Here is a 21,185-nt window from a genome sequence, read left to right as displayed (position 1 = left end):
ATGGAGTCAAATGGCCCTGTGGTCGGGTCGGACGACCCCCAGCGTCGCCGCCGAAAAGCCGCCCTCCGCCAGCGAAATTCCAACAAGGGGCCTATACCTGCTCGTTTGATGCTCGATATCCGTCTGAAGGGTGAAGTCGGAGTGCTTTCTGACGAGCTGCTGGCAGACCTGTTCCCACGGCTGTGCTCAGACGGTGAGATCGCATACCCCCCGTCGTCACGGCGCTGATACATCGGAAGAAGACAAGCTAACTCGCTCTTCATGAAATAGATTCCGAAGCGCGTCCGGATATCATCTATGTCGCCCTGGCACCTTGGATCCCTAACCTCACGACCGTCGAAGATGTCCAATGGACCATTGTACCCGTCCATACCCAGGCCAACGAGAAGACCAAGGCCTCCTTCATCTCGAATTCAGCCATCCATTTCCCCGTCTCCGCGAACTCAATTCAGCCATTCATCCAGGTTCTGCAAGGCGACCCGTCGCGGTCTTCCTTCCTCCTAGCTCAGCGAGGCATTGAGATCCATATCGTCAATGTCACCCCACTACATCTGGATACCGTGTATGTCACCGTGGAACGGCACTTGTTACGAGACATCGATGAGATACAAGGCAAGTTTGGAGGAGGGTTCAGTACCAAGTCGCGGGCCTCGAATGGGCTATGGGCCAAGGGTAAAGGATCAGCTTCGCTGCATGACCGTACCATATCCAAGGGGACAAAGCAGTCTCCTGCTCAGAGGGAGGAACGGCTCATGGAAGCTATTCGGCGAGGGTTGGCTGCACGGGATATATTGCATAATGGAGATATAATCCCTCTCCCTTTGCCATCACACCCTATTACGCACGCTCCTCCGCCACCAGCGAGAATCTCATTCTGTGAACCAGTCGCACAGGGCCGTTTGATGGCAAAGACAAAAATTGTGCTTCTACAGGCTCGCTCGGTGCAGAAATCGCGCTCCAAGACCATGTCTATCTCTGGCACCGGCTTGCTAAAACGAGTTACTGAAGATGACACCGAAGATACGTCGAATGACTTGTTTTATTCTGCGGGTGAGGAAAAGGCGCTGGAGGAAGGTACAGATATCGAGAGCCCATCACCACCTGATGAGTCTGATACAGAGGCTTCCGTTCAGAGTCGTAGTGATGCCGACGACACCGATGATTCTGACGACTCTCTGGAAGATATGATCTCACTTAGCGCCCCTGAACTTCCTCAACAACCTTCGGGGGCAATGTCGGCTTTTTCCTCTGCCACGCCCAGGCTTGGGGGGAGGTCGTTAGGCATACATTCTCCCGGCTCCGTATTTTCGAGTTTCACGTCCAACACTGCTCGTCAGGGTAGACACGCTGGTAAAACGTTCAAAGCCGAGTGTCTTCTCGATAGCATACCTAATGAGCTTCTTCATCCTAAACCACGGGAGGAGGATGATTCGGATGCATTTATTTTCGTCGACGTGCACACTCTTGTCAAGATAGGGTGTTTCTCCGGCGACTGGGTTCGTGTAGCACCCACGGAGGAGCCGCAGCGAAACATGCTATCCTCGCTAGCCTTTAGTGGCCTCAATGGTTTAATGGGAGGAACTGAGGAGCCTGAAAACTGGCGTGCTGCAAAAGTCTATGGTGTTACTGGCCTGTCCCCCCCGAAGATCCGATATGCAATGAACAAGTCCGCGGATAGATCGTCAAGCATTTCACAGATGCCGACCCAGAGTCTCGCGCCTACGGTTCTGGTACCTCCGCTTCTACTGCATAATCTGCAAAGTCCCAAATATATAAAGCTTTCTCCTTTGTCGTTTGGCCCAGCTCAACATGGACCGTCGAAGCTTGGGCTGACAGCCTCACGGGGTAGCAGTATGCCAAAAGCACCACCTACCGCTAAGGAGGTCACTCTACTGAAGATATCTACCGCTCTATCCGTAGATAGAGCACTCCAGCCAGCCATCTTTGCTGCGTTGAAACATCACTTCGAATCAAAAAGACGGCTAGTAAAGAGCGGGGACATGATTGGAATTGGTATCGACGAAGGATTGGGAAAGACGATATTCTCAGCGACTAAGAGCGCAGACGCAGCCGGCCAGGAAGACGAGTTGCCTTCTCAGTTTGCATTCTCTTCACCCAAGAACAGCCCTTCCAGCAAGGTTGGCGTCGCTTGGTTCCGTGTCAGCCATGTCACGGCTCCGACCACCAGCTCAGAACCGGATAGCGCGCCTGACCATGAGCAATGGGGCGGAGTAGCAGCTATTGATACCCTCAATACTCGAATGGTCCAGGCTGGAAGTGAGATCGGTACTGTTCCCGGAACCCTCGAAAACACATGGGAGTACTGGCTCAATGTGAAGTCAGCGCCACAACCGAGCGTAGAGCAGCGAGCAACTCCGTGGGTACCAACAGAATCACCTGCGGTTTTCATCCCATCTATTCAAAAACGTGTGCGAGAGTTGATAGCCGCCGCCACTAGCCCACGCGCAATCCAGCTCGGAATGAAGCCCGTCGTTATTCTTCTCACATCTACACAGAGAAACATCGGTAAATCGACGGTTGCTCGTCGAGCATGTGCTGATATCGGCCTTCATACATTCGCTATTGATTCCTATGATATCCTAAGTGAAGGAGGTGCTAATGGAGGCGATATGAAGACGGAAGCATATCTCAAGGCGAGAGCAGACAGGGCATTTACATGCGGCCCTACCTGCACCGCGTTGCTCATTGAACATATTGAAGTGTTGACAGCGGATAGAATCGTTACATCATTGAAAGAGATCGTTGCTAGTGCCCGAGTTATCATTGCAACAACCACAGATGTGGAGAAGGTTCCAGAGGGAATCCGAAGTCTTTTTACACATGAATTGGAAATGAAAGCCCCAGAGGAGAAGGAGAGAGAAGGAATTCTTAGAAATGCCGTGGCAGACTTAGCGCTACGACTATCACCTAATGTTGACTTGGCTTCGGTAGCCGTCAAGACAGCCGCGCTTGTTGCTGGTGACTTGGTCGACGTCGTCGAGCGGGCTGTAGCTGAACGTACTCTGCGGCTACAAAAGCTTGCCGATTCCGCAGTGGCGCTTGACGCCAGCTCGAGTGTCAGTGTTCGAGACGTTCATATTGCTGGTGGAGATTCCACACGATCTGTCACCAAGGCCGATTTCGACGCAGCAGTTGATGCTGCAAGGAAGAATTTTGCAGATTCCATTGGAGCTCCAAAGATTCCCAACGTCACCTGGGATGATGTCGGTGGTCTCACTAATGTGAAAGATGCTGTCATGGAAACAATCCAGCTTCCACTTGAACGTCCAGAGCTCTTTGCCAAGGGCATGAAGAAGAGAAGCGGTATTCTATTCTACGGCCCACCAGGAACAGGAAAGACCTTGCTTGCAAAGGCGATTGCTACGGAATTTTCCCTCAATTTCTTCTCCGTCAAAGGCCCTGAGCTGCTTAATATGTATATCGGAGAATCTGAGGCCAACGTACGACGGGTCTTCCAGCGCGCTCGAGACGCACGACCATGCGTCGTCTTTTTTGACGAGTTGGACTCCGTCGCACCCAAGCGAGGTAACCAAGGAGACAGTGGTGGTGTCATGGACAGAATCGTCAGTCAGCTTCTGGCTGAGCTCGACGGCATGAGTGGTGGTGACGAGAATGGTGGCGGCGTTTTTGTTATCGGCGCTACCAACCGTCCTGATCTTTTAGACGCTGCCTTGTTACGACCTGGCCGATTCGATAAGATGTTATACCTTGGCGTGTCAGACACGCACGATAAACAGCTTACTATCTTGGAAGCTTTGAGCCGCAAGTTTAACTTACATCCTGATCTTTCGTTGCGGCGAGTTGCTGAACTGCTGCCATTTACCTATACCGGTGCCGATTTGTATGCATTGTGTTCGGATGCAATGCTCAAGGCAATTACTCGACAGGCCACCGCTGTGGATGAGAAAATCAAGGCTCTCCCTACTGGACCAGTTACAACAGCCTATTTCTTTGACCATCTCGCCACCCTCGAAGATACTGCAGTGATGGTTACAGAGAAAGATTTCATTGACGCAAAGAATGAACTGGTTCCTAGTGTTAGGTATGTTGTTATGTTTCGTGATATTATGCCGCTTCTCGTATGACTTAACTTGCTAACTATACGAATAGTGCGAAAGAGCTTGAACACTTCGAGCGGGTGCGTAAGACGTTTGAAACCGTTGATACCAAGAAATCTTCTCCTTCCAATGGGAAAAAGGGCATTGAAGGCGAATCCGACGAGGCCGTGGATATGATGGCAGACGGTTCCATGACCATAGGCGAGGCTCTCAACGGCCCCAATCGACCAGAAGGCGATGGAGAAGACGACGACTATATAATCAGAACAGATCATCTGGTGAAACCAGAATCGTCAAAGTAACGGATATGCACGTTGACTATCAATTCAGCGATCGGCATAATACACCTTCCTCACCTTATTTGTGATATATATATTAGAAGTATTTGTGTATAATACCTAGAGAATTCGCGTCACTATTCGATGCCTACTTTTCAACTCAGCCTATAATAGATATGCCCGACTAGGTTCAAGGTTGGAAGGTCTATTAATTTCCGGGTACATGGCCAAGCTATAAACAAACGACCATTTTGGCCTTGTATCCAAAAATGATTCGACTCCAGACTTAAAAGGCCGAAGCACGAGTCAAACCAAGTTTACTATACACATAGTCCAAGTTGCCCGACGCAGCTTTCGTTTGGGGGTGATCTGGGCCCATTTTCTCCATATTCCAGTCGACAACTTTCTGCATGAGAGGGACGGCCTCTTGCAAGCGACCGGCACGGAAATATGCCACGCTCAGATTATTCATAGCGGCAGTGGTATCTGAATGATCCTCCCCAGGACCCTGCCGCTGCATCTCTACCACGCCTTCAAGAATACGGATTGACTTGGACTCCCAGCTTCCGCCGGGCATCTCCTGAGCGCCGGTCTGGTTTAGCCGACCATAAGTGCTCGCCAAGTTAAGACTGCACTTGATTGTTGTCTGGTTGGATGGGCCGAGATGGGTTTTGGCAGCTTCCACGGCTTTCTCCTGAAGGGCTACAGCGTCCTGGAGTCTGTCCAAGGCACCATAATCCCTACCCAGCAGGTCCATGGTCATAATCGTCTGAAAATGCTCCGGACCAAGAGTCTTATTTCGGAGCTCTAATGTCCTTTGATGCAGTTCGAGTGCGGCTTGGTAGTTCTCGTTGTTGTAGTAGCTATTGGCCAGGTTGTGCATGCTTGTCTGCGTGCTTTGAGAATCCTCCCCCTCAATACGAAGCATGATATCGAGTGCCCTCTTGTCAAGCTCCAGCGACTCGTCATATTCTCCTTGAGCCTTCAAATCGATTGCAAGATTATTGAGGCTCGCTACCGTGTCTTCGTGGTCACTGCCGAAGATTTGCTGCCGCATCGAGAGGATGAACCTATCTAACTCTTCCGCCTCCCGATGACGACTCAATTGACGATAGATGTATGCCAGGCCGCTTTTGACTTTTAAATCATCGCCGTAGTGTTCTTCGGCGTACTTCACGGCTCGTTGCTGTGCCTCGCACGCCTTCTCCCAGTCATCGGCATCCTCAAACTCCTCTGCCTGATGGAGTATCGCCATGTATTCTTCCGAGTCTTCATCTTCTCGAGGACCAGAGTAGTTTTTTCCGTGAAGTGACATTTTGTTCGTTGAATCTCGTTTTTCGATCAGTTAGAGGTGAGAACAAAGAAATGTGAGCTTCTTGTGATAGATATTTATACTCTGGGCCATAACCCCTCTATTGACGATCTCCAGGAGCCACGCTCGTATACTGGTGAGATGAACTGACTCGCCCGCAGAGGATGCAGATATAGGGGCCATAGGGGTTGAACAGACGAAGGCACGGCTTCTCTCTGCCATTCCAAGTACTGCCTACTCTGGTGTTATGAATAGTTAAATAAGATACATGTGAGAATTACAACGGCATAGATCCGAAAAAGAGGAGATGGACCGCTCCCTAGCACATCACCAGCATATCCCAGCGCAGCTCGCAACCCAGAGGGTTCGTGCGGCCACTGATATACACGCAGGCAGTTCGTCTCTGTAAATTCCGTGATGGGCGTGATAACAGTTGGTTGTTCAAGGAGTCGAGATGAAAAAAGACTACCAAAAGTGTCAAGATATGCTTACCAACCGTACGGATATATTGTACGAAGCATTTCGCACTGTTCAACCAATCACTGTCTGGTTCACCAGATCCTTAACAAGCTGCCACCTCCAGGCGACGAACAGCTAGATATAGTTGAACAGAGCATAGCACAAGTTCTCTGGTCAGTATATGCTCCTGTATGATTAATATTGTCGTTACAACCACCCTTCAGAATTGTATATCAAGTCAAGTCGCTGGTCTAACAGGCATCCAAGACTCCAGCGATATCCGCTATCATGGACTCCATGATATCCATTTCTTCGCCATTCTCATGGTTTTCGTCAAAGGGCCAGAAGAATGACGGTTCACCAAGTGTTGACGTCAAACCCATTCAAACGCATGATATTGAAGCCGCAGAGGAGAAGCCGGGCAGGCGCTTAAGGCAGCTTTTGAAATTAAACCATGCCACCCATTCCATTATATATAACAACCTCACTTTCTACAACCATATACCCCATGTGAGCCACTGTTTATTTTCAAATATTTCGGTTCGGACTTTAACATTTAGAGTAGCTTCTCTCTACGGCATATTTGTTTGGCGCAGGCCCAGAGCATCTAGACAGGCTATATGAAGAGGAATCCAAGGAACTAGAACCTTGGGCGGACTCTCCTGGCGAGATCGGCCAGGTTGAAGATTGGAGATTGGCACTTGGGAAGAGAGAGTAAGTCCTGAACTATTGAATATCTGTTAAACTTAACATGCCAGTAAAGCCCCTAACCTCGTTGGCAGGTTTCAAAGGGCTTATCTGGATTTCTTTGAGGATGTCCTGGTAAATCGTGGGTATGATTGGAACGCAGTGGTGCTAGAGTACCTCTGTTCTGGCGATAAGCCGCTGATCAACTCCTTAATTGCTGGGTGTAAGTATTGAATATGATACGTATCCCTCGCTTGTATCGTTCTAAGGCTTCTTTCCACAGTTGGTCATCCACTCATACATCTTGGCTTTGCGTTCGAAATATCAAGCCGTGAGGTTGCTATGGAAGCCCTTGCAATGATTTCATGCTGCTATGACGACATGCATAAGTTCTTCGACGAACCCTCGGACATTCAGAGAAACATGACCCAACGATATACGACTAGTTCCCTATTTGAAGCCTTCGAAGAAATCCGGGGTGATAGGCGATTCGATGGGATTTTTACGAACCCGGGAGGTAACAACGTTGAAGACATATTCAAAACCCATCAAACTTTGCTTTTGGAGCATTGGATGGCGTGGGATCCCAAAGATATGGGCCCAACAGAACAATTCCGCATGATACAACAGTTTGCTACGACGCTGATAATTACCCGCCATGCGGGGAAACCGCATGATTTCTTCTTCGCCCATCTTTTAACGACGACCCATGCGCTTCGTGTTGTCATTCCTGTGATCCCTGCAAAATTTCACCTTCCTTTGCTTCGCCAATGGTTCCTATTGGCTATAGCTGTTTATGTTGCTCAGCTGCGGCCGAAAATAAAAATCAACGATGTTGGGCGTTACGCTATTGGGGAGAAGGACTGGAATTGGGTGGATAATCAAGCCCTCACTAACGAGATGGCAGTCTCACCTCATTATATCAAGCCTCTTCGGACCCTCAAGGAGGCCGCTAAAACCTGGGGAGATGATGAATTTTACCTGCGGGCTGCTGTGCAATTCGTCGAGACGTTCAATGGCTTCAGTGGCTTTGGCTGATTGATGGACCCGGCCCAAGCCGTCAGATTTGATGTTCGATATAGGAATACGAAGTATATCTACAGCTCATATTTCGCTCAATTATTAATCTATTGAATTGGGCTGGTTATCAATCGGACTACCCCGATAATGCAATCTAAGCTATTAAACTCCAAAAACCAGTAACCGACTATGTATATCGTACTTTTAACTCCTGCCAACGCCGTCAACTTCATCAGCACCAAACATAAGGTTTCTCGCTAGTATAATGAAGGAGTCTGGGGTAAAGTACTCCCCTAGTAAGCCCTTTCCACGTCCATTGCCCCACCCCAGTGGCCGCCGACTTTGACCTCTCTCACCGGGCTCATAGCAAACTCAACCAAGTCGTCCAGTGACAGCCAGCCCTGCCTCCCTGCCAGTATAGCAGTAGCAATCACCATTTTCCACTCATCCCACCAGTCGTTTTCCGATTGAACAGCGCAGACTCGTCTGGGGTCTTCTGAGGTCTCTGAACCTGCCATGTTGGCATACGGCCATATAGACCGTACCATATCGTATCGTTTCGGGTCTTTGAACAAGGATATAAGCTGGGTGTAGAACGAATTGTTCGTTTTGGGCCCCGGAACGATGATGCGGGAATGTGTGGTTGGAAAAGTGATTGTAACGCGGCCTTGGTAGCGTAGGGACGCTATTAGGGTCCTCAGCCGGCCTTCCAGTATCTGAGTGTTCCAATTGATCACCTCTCGAGTTAGGATGAAGCTACCGTGTCGTCAGTAAGATGCTATTGGTTTGTTACGTCTCGACACCTCACACCCTCTATGTGCCGTAGCTCCTACTTACGTCTTGTTGGTAGCCGGATCTCTACAAAACCGATCAACAAATGTAGCAATGTCTCCATTAGTACCCCCTGATGGTCCAGTAGAACGACTCCCGGCTATCTTCACATAGTTCCAGGATGAAGACGGCCCAGAAGCTCGAACTATATGATTCAGCATGTTTATCCGGATATCGAAATCAACCTTGCGATCACCGGGAATATCTCGGACACCGAGTATGCGCACCTCTGGCTTAGGTGGTAGTGCGGCTTGCTGTGCTATGAACTTTGTCAATGCCGGTGGGTTAGAGCTGAGTTCTGATGGCGCCACGGTGATAGTGAGTCCATCTTTTGACAGACTCGACCCGGGAATATGATATTGTGCAAAGTTTATTGGTGGAAGGTAAGAATTAGAGATAACGGGACCTCGAGAGCTGGATGACTCCTGAAGGGGGGTAGCCGAGGGTTCAGTATAGTCTGGAGGAGCATCTTGGGGAGGGGATTGAACCGGCGCTGGAACCGGCCGCCGTTGAACGTTGGGACTGGGTAAAGAAAGGGCAGATGCAGATTTCTCCATGGCTGCGAATATAATGAATGAATGCCTTTGGCTTGCGAGACTATGGTGGTATGGCTTTGCTATAAAGTCATATATCCTGAGCCTCACCTCGAAGCAGCTGTCTCGGGCTGCTTAGCCACAGCTGGCGGAGTTCGAGCTGTCCCCACAAGGGGAAAGGCGTGGAATTGTGAATTGTGTTGCCTGGTCCCTTTATACGAAGTCTGAAGTCATTTTCTACATCCTTGTTCGCCCTAGCCACAGCGCATTTTATATTCCTTTTTCTATGTTTTGGCGTTGAGGTCGCGATGCTCTGTTTGCACTACATATCATATCGACCTTTGCTCCAAAACCAGCTTCATTCTTTACAGCCAGGACAAGAACATCTCTGCGTTGACACGCTGGAATATGGAACTTGGTGGCGATGTTAACTTCCTCCGAGCCATGCGTGCTACTGTACGCTGAATTGCTAGCCAATATCCGCCAGATACGCCTCTTCGTTACAGCTATAAACTCGACATCGTCTCATAGGGAGCCTCCCGGACCGTCACCAGAACTCTCGCTTTCTACCTCTCGATCCTCTGTCACTGTATCACATCTTAATGAGTCTCTCTCTCTTAAGCTCCCTCGTACTGTGTCTGAAAAGTCCCGTGAATACTTGAGAGCGAGCCATTCCGCACCCCACGACAAAGAGAATGAATACACCTTCCGCCTTCCAATAGATGAAGCGGCTGCGCTGTCAGATGCCACCCCTGATGATTATCATGCACCACAGTCCCCTTGGTCAGCGAATAGTATGACCCCGCAGACGCGTATTTGCTGCCGTGAGTGCTCGAGGACACTTTTCGCTCCAAGTGACGACCAGACCATTGTGTGGAAGGATTTACCAAGTGCAGACTGGGCTGAAATGATGGATCTATGGCATTGTCATAAGCCTGATCCAGTGCCTGAGAAAGACGGCGGCGAGGCATCCAAAGACGTGAACGGACATACTAAGGGATATGGCGCCACGAACCGGGTTGTTTGTGAGCCTGGGACTATTTTTGTCAATGTTTCTTCGTTCATCATGACGGAAAGTGACTGTCAGGGCGTGAAAAGAGCGGTAAGAAATTACCCCCGTTAACATGCTGTCTTTAGATGCCCCTTGCGAACTTTCCTTTCGCCAAATTACCCCTACTCCAGGCGTATCAGAGAAGCATAAATGTTGTTGGGCAACAAGAAGGAGACCGGCTCGCCCTTCCATGGACCGGTTTCCGATACAATTGCCCTAGATCAATCAGCCCAATATTAGAGGCATTCACTCTTAATCTTCGAGCATACTCCAGGGGCACCGGGGAGAGTGTTCAGAGAGCTCGGGGCTTGGGTGGCTTGTATTGCAACGATATCATCACCCTCCTTGAATTTCGCTTCCTACATAGGCTCCGTGTCTAGTAGTCGGTGCCTGACAAGAGATGGGCGGTGATATTGTTCCTTGCATTCCTTCTTTTCTTTCGTGCTCTCTGGATATATATTTCCGGCGAACTTGGGGTTGCGAGAGGTGACGGAGTGGAAACCAAAGATATTGATGATCTAGACGTATTCCATGCATTGAATTTAGCCAGAGACCCATTGGCCGGTTTGAGATACAGTCTGAGATACATGCGTCGAAACAACACTGCAATCTATTGTTATAATAATGTTGACTTATTTTTGTTGAACAACATATACATGGGACAGCTGGTGGCAATGTGGATGATATCTTGTGATAATTTACTCCTACATGAGATTTCTAAAGGCGTGATACATACGGTATCTTCAGGTGCTAATATATATATTCTCTCAACCTTAGAATGGCAAGGAACGTCCGTCCCAAGATCAATCTAGCGATTCGCCTTCCCAGGTATCTAATGCTGTAAGCCTGTGTTGCAAATTCTGCAGCGCGCCTGTTGGTGAAGAACATTTTTCTCTCCAGGGGCTAGAGCTGTTCAAAGCCAATGTTTCTATATTACGGAAGGCAGATAATGTTCCGAGCACTACTATCAACAGGCAATTCCTCGAATCTTGTCCAGCAGAGGTAATTGTTGGATCCCAGCTTCTAGAATGTATCGAACGATCAGGTGCTAGACGGTTTGCTATCCATAACGGCGAAGGAGGGAGCCAGCGAAATGATGGACTACTGGTATGAAGTTTCCTCGATGTTACGACCAGCATATATAATTTCTAACTTCCTTGTATAGGTATGGGTCTTCAACACAGACGTGCGGTACTCCTGCAATGCCAGTGCCTCTAGTGGAACTCGTGCGATATCGGCGCAGCGTGCATTGAAAGTGTTCTACCAACATGTTGCAAACGTGCAGTCCCTGGTAAATCCAGAACTGGGAATGCCATCAGCCGCTTCGCTGGAAGAACTCCATTTGCCACTTGATATATATGACTGTATTAAAGGGGTTCTGGAGAGGAGTACCAGTGTACTGCCCCCATCTGGAAGGAGATTCAAAGAGTGGGAGGTCGGACTTCTAGACCTCTTCGACAAGAGTCCCTGATATGACTGATACATACAAGTCCAGGTACTTGTTGTGCGTATTTCCTCCCATGCCCGACGATTGACCCATGTTTAGTGCCCCCCAGGCCCTGGAACTCTACCCAGACAGCCGGTCTCTTCTACCGATAATTAAGTCTCTCGGCCAGTTTAAAATTTATGACTGCTGCGTCGTCACCATGATCATCAACTACTTCAGCTTTGGCTACAGATATATCCCGCAGCTTTGAATCATCTCGCTTGCTATACCCTAACATTGAGAATGGATCTCTGACCGGTCAATCGTTCAGTGAAAATTATTGGAACATATTTACCAGTTGCGAAGTTAAACTGGGGTCTCGGCTTTACAGAACCGAACGTTTAAAGATGGCCAGCCAGCCTAGGGGTCTCTATCACAAACGTTATGCACCGACCTCCGCCCTATCCCATTCCTCGGCCCCCCTCCGTCTGCCTACTGACACGGGATACGGTAATCACAGAAGCCTATTTTTGATAGCTGTGGCAGTCCAGCTGAATGGAAGCCAAGGTCCAACAGGGGTAGAAGAAGGCTGAAGACCTGTATCAAACCCTCATGAGCAGAGTGGTGTGAATGTGGTGAGGGGTTCGTCCTGTGTCTATGGCCCCCAAGTTATGGTGATTGGCACATTTTGGTGCACTGAAACTCTCTGGAACCGGAGCTCTACGGGTTTGTTCAAATTTTGAAGTCTAGTTCCATAAAGGGGGACATAAGGACGAAGCAATATTGGCAATTTGTCTTGGTCAAAACGAGCCAAAATATAAATAATTTGGATTCATACCTGCTATATTACTGTCTTCCAGCGCGTTAAGCTACACAAGTTGTTTATGAAGTTTATTTTTATAGTTAGTACATTGCGCTTCGTCTGGCCGCTTATTCGTCTATCTCGAATCCCAGCATATGCAAGGAGCACCCCAGCAAAAGGTTGCGGGGAGCTTCTGGCAAAGATCTTCTTCTTTCACGACTCTCTTCTATGCCGAAGGTTTAGCAATCGAGTAAGTGTGCGAGTTTCAGATCTGAGCTGTCTGCTTTGTTAACTAGACGCGGATTCCAACCATCCCTCTCTCGACGATATCTACAACATACCCCCCACGCCACAAGCGAGCAGCAGCCTTCGTGCACCCATGGGCTTATCTATCTCTAACCAGGGACTGGTATCCCGAAATCTAGGTGTGGCTCTCTCCTTTAGTTTTATAACTGGGTTAGTTGCCGAGCGAGAGAGCATATATTTACCCGTTTGAGGTCGAAGGCTGAGATGATAAGGGCTGTTTATATGGTAACGAAGTTGCCATTGGTCGTGCTTGTTCACCGGCTTACCACCTCAACGGCGGAGATGGCTGATAGATACCCTTCATTCAGATCCTTTCACGCATATTGTGTCCTCATGGAGCCAATATGCGCAGCGTACCGCCTTCAGGACGTGGTGGACGCGTTATATGCCAACGGCAACCAAGACGCTCCTGTACCCGCGAGTCAAGAATGATGCAGCTGGAAAAGGCCACCATATTGCGCCTGAAAGAGTCCACTTGAAAACGGATGAAATTTATCGCCATTGCCTTCATTTCCCTTGTCAACAAGGAACGCAACACGACGCCAACGATCATATTAATCATACATGGATGCAAGATATAGGGGGTAAGTAGGAATTTTATCCTCCGCCTGTGAAATGCAGCACCATCTCCACCAAAATATTCTTCGCGAGTCTTCTTCTCGCACTCCCTGCTATCCCATAAAGCGCCAGGGGCCAGTAGCCTGATTTGATTTGTCCGAAACGAAAGTCTCAATCTTCCCATCTTTTAGTCCCATTATCCTCTGAGCTCGAATCGATTAACCATCAGGTTGTCAACAACTTGTGCCTCTCATGTCGTCTAAAATTGAACTGCCTCTTCGAGCCCGAAATTGTGTCTAGTCCGCCGTGAGCTCCATGCCCATTCTATGCTTCACTTCTGAAATCAGGGGAGCTTCGTTGTTGCTCCCAGGACATAAGCATACCTCGGATTCTCAACACGACGTGCCACATACATGGCAGTTTTTCCCGGGGATAACCCATGTATCTTCTCCGTTTGACTTGCAGCTGGGACAGAGGACTCCTGGCATCTAGACAACTTTCGTTAGTACATGGTCGGATACCGATTAAAGCGCCAAAGAAAACTTACTGGAGACATATGATTCCGGGTCCGGGATTGTGATTGAATGTGAGTCTGTCTGGCAGAGTTGCCAACTGGTCTGAGACGAGCGATTGCCACCATTTTAACAACTGTTTTCCTGTGATATCGATGATGCTATTCCTCCAAACCCGTGGGTTCCCGCAATCCCAGTGTGTGTGTTCGACGCTTCCGCCCTTCTTCTCTCAGTGTGCAATTCCTTGAACAGCTACCGACAGCAGATGTTCTCAATAGACGACCTCTTCTTTTGTGATCGATGGGCGGTGACAGAGGGTGGGCTCAATGGCGTTATGACTGAAAGAATATCTGTGGTGTGCGTGGTGTATTATTGATTTTGTCGTTTTTGAATGGCAGTAGGATGCGGTTGGAATTTTCCTTATATTATCAACTTGGAATTTTTTTTTGCCTTCGTCAAAGAAACATGATACCTTGGGATGCGGAGGCAGGCGAGCTTTATATCTGTGATACCCACCAATTTCCCCAAGTTCGCGGTATGTACTATTTTACCTCTGCGGGCTCCACGATCGACGCTACCAACAAGGGACCGATGGGTACTGATACATTTGCCGACATGCACAAGGTTAATTTTGCGATGTGATGTCAGAAAATTGGTTTAGCTCGGGCGACGGTCCCAACATTGCTACTATCCAATCTATTGGATGTCCAATATCTCCAGGCAAACGGAGCGAATCGCAGCTCTTCGTCCATTCTTCACAAGCATACACGTACAGCACGGCCGTTTTTACCAGCGTTGGGGTTGTTTCCTTCGATCTTCGGCTGCTTTCCTTGGGATACATCGGGATACCTTCATACAGATGAGTTGTCATAAACTACCCCCCAATCCTCCCCCGAATCTAACTTCAGGCCGCCACGAAACCCACTGGAGAGAGACAGATACTCTCCCTAGCGTCGACGCCCTGTGGATTCGAATGGCTGACGCTGATGATAATTAAATTCTTCAAAAAACAACAAGCGCTACTATCAAGTAAGTCAGCATATTCAGGGCCGAAATGGCCAATCCTGGTCCTGTGGGGCCCATCCCAAGATATGCTTCTGTCCCCTGTATGCCGTACTATCACCGCCCGTTCGCCTCTCTGGTCCTAAGCTGTGCCTCCAAGAGTGCCTGTTGACTCGCCCCTCATCCGCTCCACTAGCTACGCTGAGCTCGGCGCTTCCCCACGAGTATCAAACCGTTCCAAGTCGGATGACGACACTCTGGCGGTTTCAATCACCTGAGCTGTCTAGCATCAAGCTGAAGGCCAGAGGGACGGGGACCCGACTATTCCGTATCCAGGACAAGTTCGGACATACGGGGTGCCGTTATGGGAAAAAATGGTTTCGAATCCACGAATGAAACTAGGCTAATATGACACTATACGTGATTCTCGCCTCTTCGTCACATTTGCCTACCCTGGATCCCTCTCCTACGTTCCAGATTTCTGTTCAAGGATGTGTACGGAGCACGGAGCATGATAGCCCTCCAACCAGCTCCGCTCCTTTGTTTTCAATCCAGTTTGCATCAAGGGAGCAAATGACATTAATTATGACACACGGAAACTGCCCTCCAAGAATAACGCTCACGCAGGCCCTCTGCATCTTGATCGATCAATAATGATGGCCCACACCTAGTGCGACCTCACATGGGGCAATCCACCAGTCAGAATCATTAGCGGCTAACGGCCTGCCGCATAATGACGAGGGTGGCACGAGCGAAATGTGACAGCTCGAGTCAGGGATGGCCAAACCCTGCGTCCTTAGCCTACATATTTAGCATTCCCAAGAGAAAAAAAAGGGAAAGCGAAAAAAAAATTGAGAAGACGAAGATGCAACCAGTTTGATACGGCATCCTTCGGGACCATCCCAGCAATTGGTATATATTACCCAAATAAGGCATCTGGATCAACCCCCTTTTCACGCGAGGATGTCCCTATGGGGTTTACGCAAGTGTGACCGATGGGTATTTCGTCCCGCGATCAAGTCTGAGAAGCCAGGGAGCTCCCCACAGCACCTTCTCGCCACCCACGCCTAAATAAGTATATCTCACATCAATATTATTTTGTGACTATTTACGGAGAATGGAGCGCACACACACACACAAAACATGCTGAGATGACCCGCGTAGCAGTATGCGACGGTTATACATACATTTAACACCTCGAACCTGTTCAACTTGAGCCGAGCAAGCACCCCTTATTGGGCCCTTAGGGGTGGGTGGTCGATGGTGAACCATAGTTTTACAGAGGGACAGTCTTTGATAGTCAAGCGGCGCAGCATCACACCAAAAAGTTAGTGGACGAGCCAAGAAAGGTCCAAGGATAAGATTTTTTAAATTTTTTTTAATATTTTTACCTCAGTGGCCCTTTGCCTTCCCCAAGTACCGTCGCTTTGGAGAGCGGGTCTGCTCTTCTGAAAAAGGTTGCCGCGCAGTATACGGAGGAGACAGACCGACATCTAACGTACCCATATCATATCATGGCAGAAGGCCAAGAGGCCGATGGATTTAAGCTATTCTAGCCTATTTTCGCTTCCTGTTTACTCCGGGAAGGCAAATCCGATATGGTGTTTTGTCGACCAGTTGGAGCGTTTCAACCCTCGGCATGGAAACATACTCCGTACGGTTCATGCAATGAATCGGCCTGGAGGTTATTCGACCCAGGCTGTGGCTTGAAACAATGAGATGCATGCCCTCTTCACATCCATGTACCCCCACCGCACCCTATAGCCAGTAGCTGAAAGCTTGAGATACGCCTGAATCCGTAATTCGGCGTTCTGTTCCCACACCTGATCCTAGCCGGTCTTAAAACGTGAAGCACGCGGAAATAGCGTGTAGGGATACGATGTCCCTTGGGTGTCGCTTGTGTACGAAGTATACGATCGTGTTATACCCTGCGCAAGGAAGAGCGGTATCCACCTTCGATCAACCGCTGCGACGGAACCAGGGATACAATTCACGCATACATCCAAAGCATGCATTACTGCAAGTTGTACACTAACATCATGTATATGTACGGCGCCCTCTCGGAAGAGTGAAGTATCCGTACTATGCAGCGGCTATATATATTGGCTCCATTCTATATAGTTATCACAAGAATGTGGTAACCAAGTGTAATGCGAGAATGAAAAGTAGCACCTCCATAATACTCGTAGAATCGGCCGACGAGAAGCAAGCTTGAAGGCACTATGCCATCTAACAGGCTTTTACTGGCTACCACCCTGATTAGGAGAGAGCAATGTGATAATTAATGAATCACTCCTCGCGCTTCGATATCCGAACAAGAAGAATTCCGTCGGTTGGTTTCCCATTGGCACCAAATAACCGAATGAGCCGGAAACCTTGACGTAGGCGATCTAGCCTTATACAGGCCCATGCCGCTAATTCGTCGATGCCAATTTCGTCGTCTTTGATCTTGAATCTGCCAAGGGATATCGGTTAGCGGGGGAAACCGATGAGTGACGAGATGGTAGGATTGTCAGTTCAAAATAGAACAATATGTGGGCTGAAGAAAAAAAAAGGAAGGTGGGCGATATGGCGGGGTGGGGGTTAGTGTGGCTTTGGAGGAAGGGAAGGGAATGAGAATCGGAGTATACGCAAGTTTGATGTTGATGACAATCAATGTTTGCTCGAAACCCAAAGAGGAAAGTAGGTGAGATGGATGGGAGAGTTAGTGGTGCTTTTCTTATGCAGCAGAGAGACCACTGCGGCTTTCTGGCACGGCTTAGGATACCGGCTCAGCTATCCTCTTCCATTTGGATATGTATACGGAGCAAGTCACCAGGTGATGCAGCCATAAAAAGGAATCACAAAGACAGGTGGAGATGATGACGGATGACAAACGCCTACATATTAAGTCTCTCAAAGTGATGCGGCGCTGGTTTTGTATGCGATTCGGGTGGTGGAAGGGATGATTGGTTGAAATTTCACTAACCTGACGAAAGAGAGCTCCTCAAGGATGCCAGGAGCGCTTGGGAATTGGAGGACTTGGCCTCCAAAGTCCGGATCGGCGCCACTGCAGGTTTTAGTTCGACATTTGTATTTGGGGTCGCTGCTGTCATAATCCTTGCCGGTAGCATGGATGCTGTCCTTCGGTCGCTCAACATGCAAATGACAGGCTACATATGGGTGGAAACTTTTGGGGTTCGACTTCCCATCCCCAGCCATTATGTTCTGTCCTGCATATATTTCAATAGACAAATTCACTGTGCGTCGGAACTTCATACTTGCCTGCACGCCCTTGCTATTACCTTCATTGACGACGGAGGTCACCGGCTCTTGCGACGATGAATCGATCGAGCTGCTGCGTCCAGTCGATCCGCGATATTCTGGGGGTTTGAGTGCCCATCCCCCACTTCCTGCGAACATCCCTTTGTTAAGCATCATTCCTTTGTCGCACCGCTGCCAGTTTAGAGCGACCACCTGAATTCCTTGACGCCAGGCAAAAGATGGGTCTAAGTTTGAGGAATCTACTCGCATCCCAGATGGATAGGTACGCATCATGAAGTCTTTGTTGTGGTCGAATAATGCTCGACGTTCTTTCTCATGGGCGCCTTTCACCGCAGCCTCTGAGAGCGAAAATATGTGGTGTGGTAGTTTTGCCTCTGTGAGAATATATGTAAGCATAGTATCAAGAACGGGTTTCTTCTTTGTAGAAAGTATGTGTTTTTGACACGACGATCATCCTTTCCATCTTCTCATCTCCTCAAGCTACAGGCCAATGCAAGCCAATAGCTCTCTTTTGTTTTTCGCCCGTCATTTCAATATGGCCTGGCAAATGGCCAATGCACCAGGTACGGGGAACGGGAGACGGGAGAAGGGCTAAAATTAAACTAAAGTGAGGCTTACCAGGTTGCGAAAAGTCGTTAAAAGTATAACCGCGCGTGAATATCCCGAGTCGGCTAAGGGATTGAATAATCTTTTGAGGCTTTGTTTTGGTTGACGACTGTCCAGCTATTACCTTATTCTGAGTTCCATCGTCTGCACTCCCAACGGCCCTGAGGCCGACAACCTCAATGCAGCCTTCGGTGGGCGGGGTATCTTCTTTATTGGGAGATACCCATTTCACCTTGATAAGGATTTTGTTCTTGAGAGAGCCTGGGCTGGACAGATGGTGGAGGTCCCCCTTGCCAAGCTGAACCTCCATCTCTGGCGTAAATTCCACAAGTAGGCCTTTCCACGCCTCTGTCATAATTTCGACCATCACCTCCTGTTGCTCATGAGAAGTGTGCACCTCAAGGCTGACGATCACCGGTAGGTCGCTAGTCACAAACGCATTATCACGGATGGTGTAACATACGTCGCGGAAGGTAACTTCTTTAGTTAACGTATGTCCATGGAACACCCGGGGCTCAGGGCGTATGGAATTTGAAGATGGGACCTTAGCTGGGGTCGGGTCAGGTGCGTTTTTGGCACTGAGTTTATCAAGACGGTCTGAGAGCGATGATAGACTGAATCGTCCGGTGCTGCTCTCCTTTCGAAGCCTTTCGTGGCTCTTTTTATTTTTTTCCTTATGGCTACCAGCTGAGCTATCCTCAGATTCAGAGCTGGAGGAATCCAATTCGCCATCCCAAACATCAATTTCGAGGCATCTACAGCCATCGAGTAGAACCTGGCTGACAATTAGCTATCCAGATGCGATAAGTAATTGCGGGCTATAGTTTTGCAGTGCATGATAGCCTGGGTATGTCCCAATGAGGAAACCAAAGAACAGATAGACATGGAAATCAGCGCACGGTGCAGTACGGAGTAGAGAACCACCATACGGAGTACGTAAAAAAGAAAATACATAAAACAAGTGCAGCAACTATCACCGGATTTGATCTTCAGCCTGCTATTGTCACCACTAGCGCTTTGGTCTCTTTCTGGCGCATATAGCAGCTATTTAACTTTCGCTCAAGGTCCGAAGCTCAAGGTCGTATTATGCGAGGAATACTCCGTATGTTCCCTGCTGACTCGTTGACAGACAGAATATTCCATGCTGAATATTTATGCACATATATCCCTCCCCCTAGGCGGGTATCAAATGGGGGTTGCAGATCGACATGGACCATACCTTATAAACCCCAGGAAAAAGAAATAACTGGACGAAAAATTAAGGAAATTCAGCCACGTACATTCTTATACACCTCCGTGCTGGCCTCGCTGTACAGCTGGTTGCCAGTCAAGTAGGTGTTGTGGCTTGAGTTAATGAAGTAATTGGGCATGGGGAACGACAGGTCTTCTTCATACGCCGCGGTGTCTGAAAACTGCGGTATCGCCGTCGCAGTCGACATGTATGTAAGGAAGCTAGAGAGGCTGTTGAGTACACCATCCTGCTGGTGACCGGGAGTTTCACTGTCCTTGCAGTGCCGGTCTTGCTGGATGACCTGCAGGAAATGAGCTGATGGAGTAGTATTCCCGCCATCTGGAGCAGTACGAGCCTGTCCCTGTGACTTCAGTGATTCATAGATACGTTCCAAGTGAGAGAGGACGGCGGGATGAAAGGAGTCGACTTTGTACGTTGGAGGCGAGGACGTTGTTGATGCCATTTTGGGATGGTACTTGCTCTGCGGCGAAATTTATGCGGGCAGGGAAGTACCGATGGCCGTCACGGGGTTTCTTTTCGGCTACAGCTTTACCTGGAGGCGTATTATATCACCCTTCAAGCGAATTCTGACTTCTGTTCGTCGTTTTTGCGGGCTGACACTGGTTTCTTTCTTGTTGTTGAGGAGATGAGGATGAGTGACGGTGAAGCTGACGAGGCGATTTATTTAATCCGCCCCCTAGTGGGAACTCGCATATTTAATTGGCCTCCTTCACTCCACGACACGACGCAGAATGTTATATACGTAAGATGCTACGCGTTATAGGCCTTCAGGCTCTTTACCTACGAGTTTCTCAGTAACTAACTCGTTTGTTAGGACCTTTTATAGTCCCCCAACTCCTAGAAGTCGGACTATTTACTCCATACCATGACATGAACACCAAGACCGCGAAGTACCCTCCCATCATGAAGGGTTACAGATTCAATGCACAGTAGCGGCGTCTGCTCGTTCTCTGACTTGTCTAAATGTCTACGGTTAGCTTAGCTTATCCACCTCGCACGAGTTGTTTAGCGAGCAATCTGTTGGCCTTAAGACTACGATTCCCCAGCTACCTACCAAACTCTGGAATATATGCCACAAGGCAATGGAATCTTCACCTTCCCTTATATAATCCAACACCCCAAGGTCTCACAGGATGTGGCTGCAGCTTTCTCAGTGTGGGTATTTGCACAGTTACTCTCCCGTAACAACGAGGAAAAACAACTGTGA

At 48.8% G+C, this 21,185-nt stretch overlaps 5 protein-coding genes across 5 annotated transcripts; 2 read left to right on the top strand and 3 right to left on the bottom strand.

Annotated features, from left to right (window-relative positions):
- On the top strand, positions 1-4,381 carry GIQ15_04716 (peroxisomal biogenesis factor 6; the record flags this gene model as incomplete). Its single annotated transcript, XM_033552133.1, has 3 exons — positions 1-193; positions 271-4,063; positions 4,132-4,381. 3 exons carry the CDS (start codon positions 1-3, stop codon positions 4,379-4,381), a joined length of 4,236 nt encoding a protein of 1,411 aa, XP_033405863.1.
- Positions 4,382-4,643: 262 nt separating this feature from the next.
- Positions 4,644-5,672, bottom strand: GIQ15_04715 (TPR domain-containing protein; the record flags this gene model as incomplete). The annotated part of the gene is made up of 1 exon (XM_033552132.1): positions 4,644-5,672. The coding sequence occupies one exon, from the start codon at positions 5,670-5,672 to the stop codon at positions 4,644-4,646; it is 1,029 nt and encodes a 342-aa protein (XP_033405862.1).
- Positions 5,673-6,416: 744 nt separating this feature from the next.
- GIQ15_04714 (uncharacterized protein) lies at positions 6,417-7,853 on the top strand (the record flags this gene model as incomplete). The annotated part of the gene is made up of 4 exons (XM_033552131.1): positions 6,417-6,638; positions 6,694-6,842; positions 6,887-7,038; positions 7,099-7,853. 4 exons carry the CDS (start codon positions 6,417-6,419, stop codon positions 7,851-7,853), a joined length of 1,278 nt encoding a protein of 425 aa, XP_033405861.1.
- Positions 7,854-8,128: 275 nt separating this feature from the next.
- Positions 8,129-9,223, bottom strand: GIQ15_04713 (uncharacterized protein; the record flags this gene model as incomplete). Its single annotated transcript, XM_033552130.1, has 2 exons — positions 8,129-8,591; positions 8,673-9,223. 2 exons carry the CDS (start codon positions 9,221-9,223, stop codon positions 8,129-8,131), a joined length of 1,014 nt encoding a protein of 337 aa, XP_033405860.1.
- Positions 9,224-17,751: 8,528 nt separating this feature from the next.
- On the bottom strand, positions 17,752-20,420 carry GIQ15_04712 (uncharacterized protein; the record flags this gene model as incomplete). The annotated part of the gene is made up of 3 exons (XM_033552129.1): positions 17,752-18,494; positions 18,739-19,501; positions 20,007-20,420. 3 exons carry the CDS (start codon positions 20,418-20,420, stop codon positions 17,752-17,754), a joined length of 1,920 nt encoding a protein of 639 aa, XP_033405859.1.
- Between the last annotated feature and the right edge of the window lie 765 nt (positions 20,421-21,185).

The sequence above is a fragment of the Arthroderma uncinatum genome (assembly GCF_011692745.1).
Source record: "Arthroderma uncinatum strain CBS 119779 chromosome Unknown scaffold3, whole genome shotgun sequence".
Classification (NCBI taxonomy): Eukaryota; Fungi; Ascomycota; class Eurotiomycetes; order Onygenales; family Arthrodermataceae; genus Arthroderma; species Arthroderma uncinatum.
Note: the sequence above shows the minus strand (reverse complement) of the source record. Positions and strands in the feature narration are given on the sequence as shown.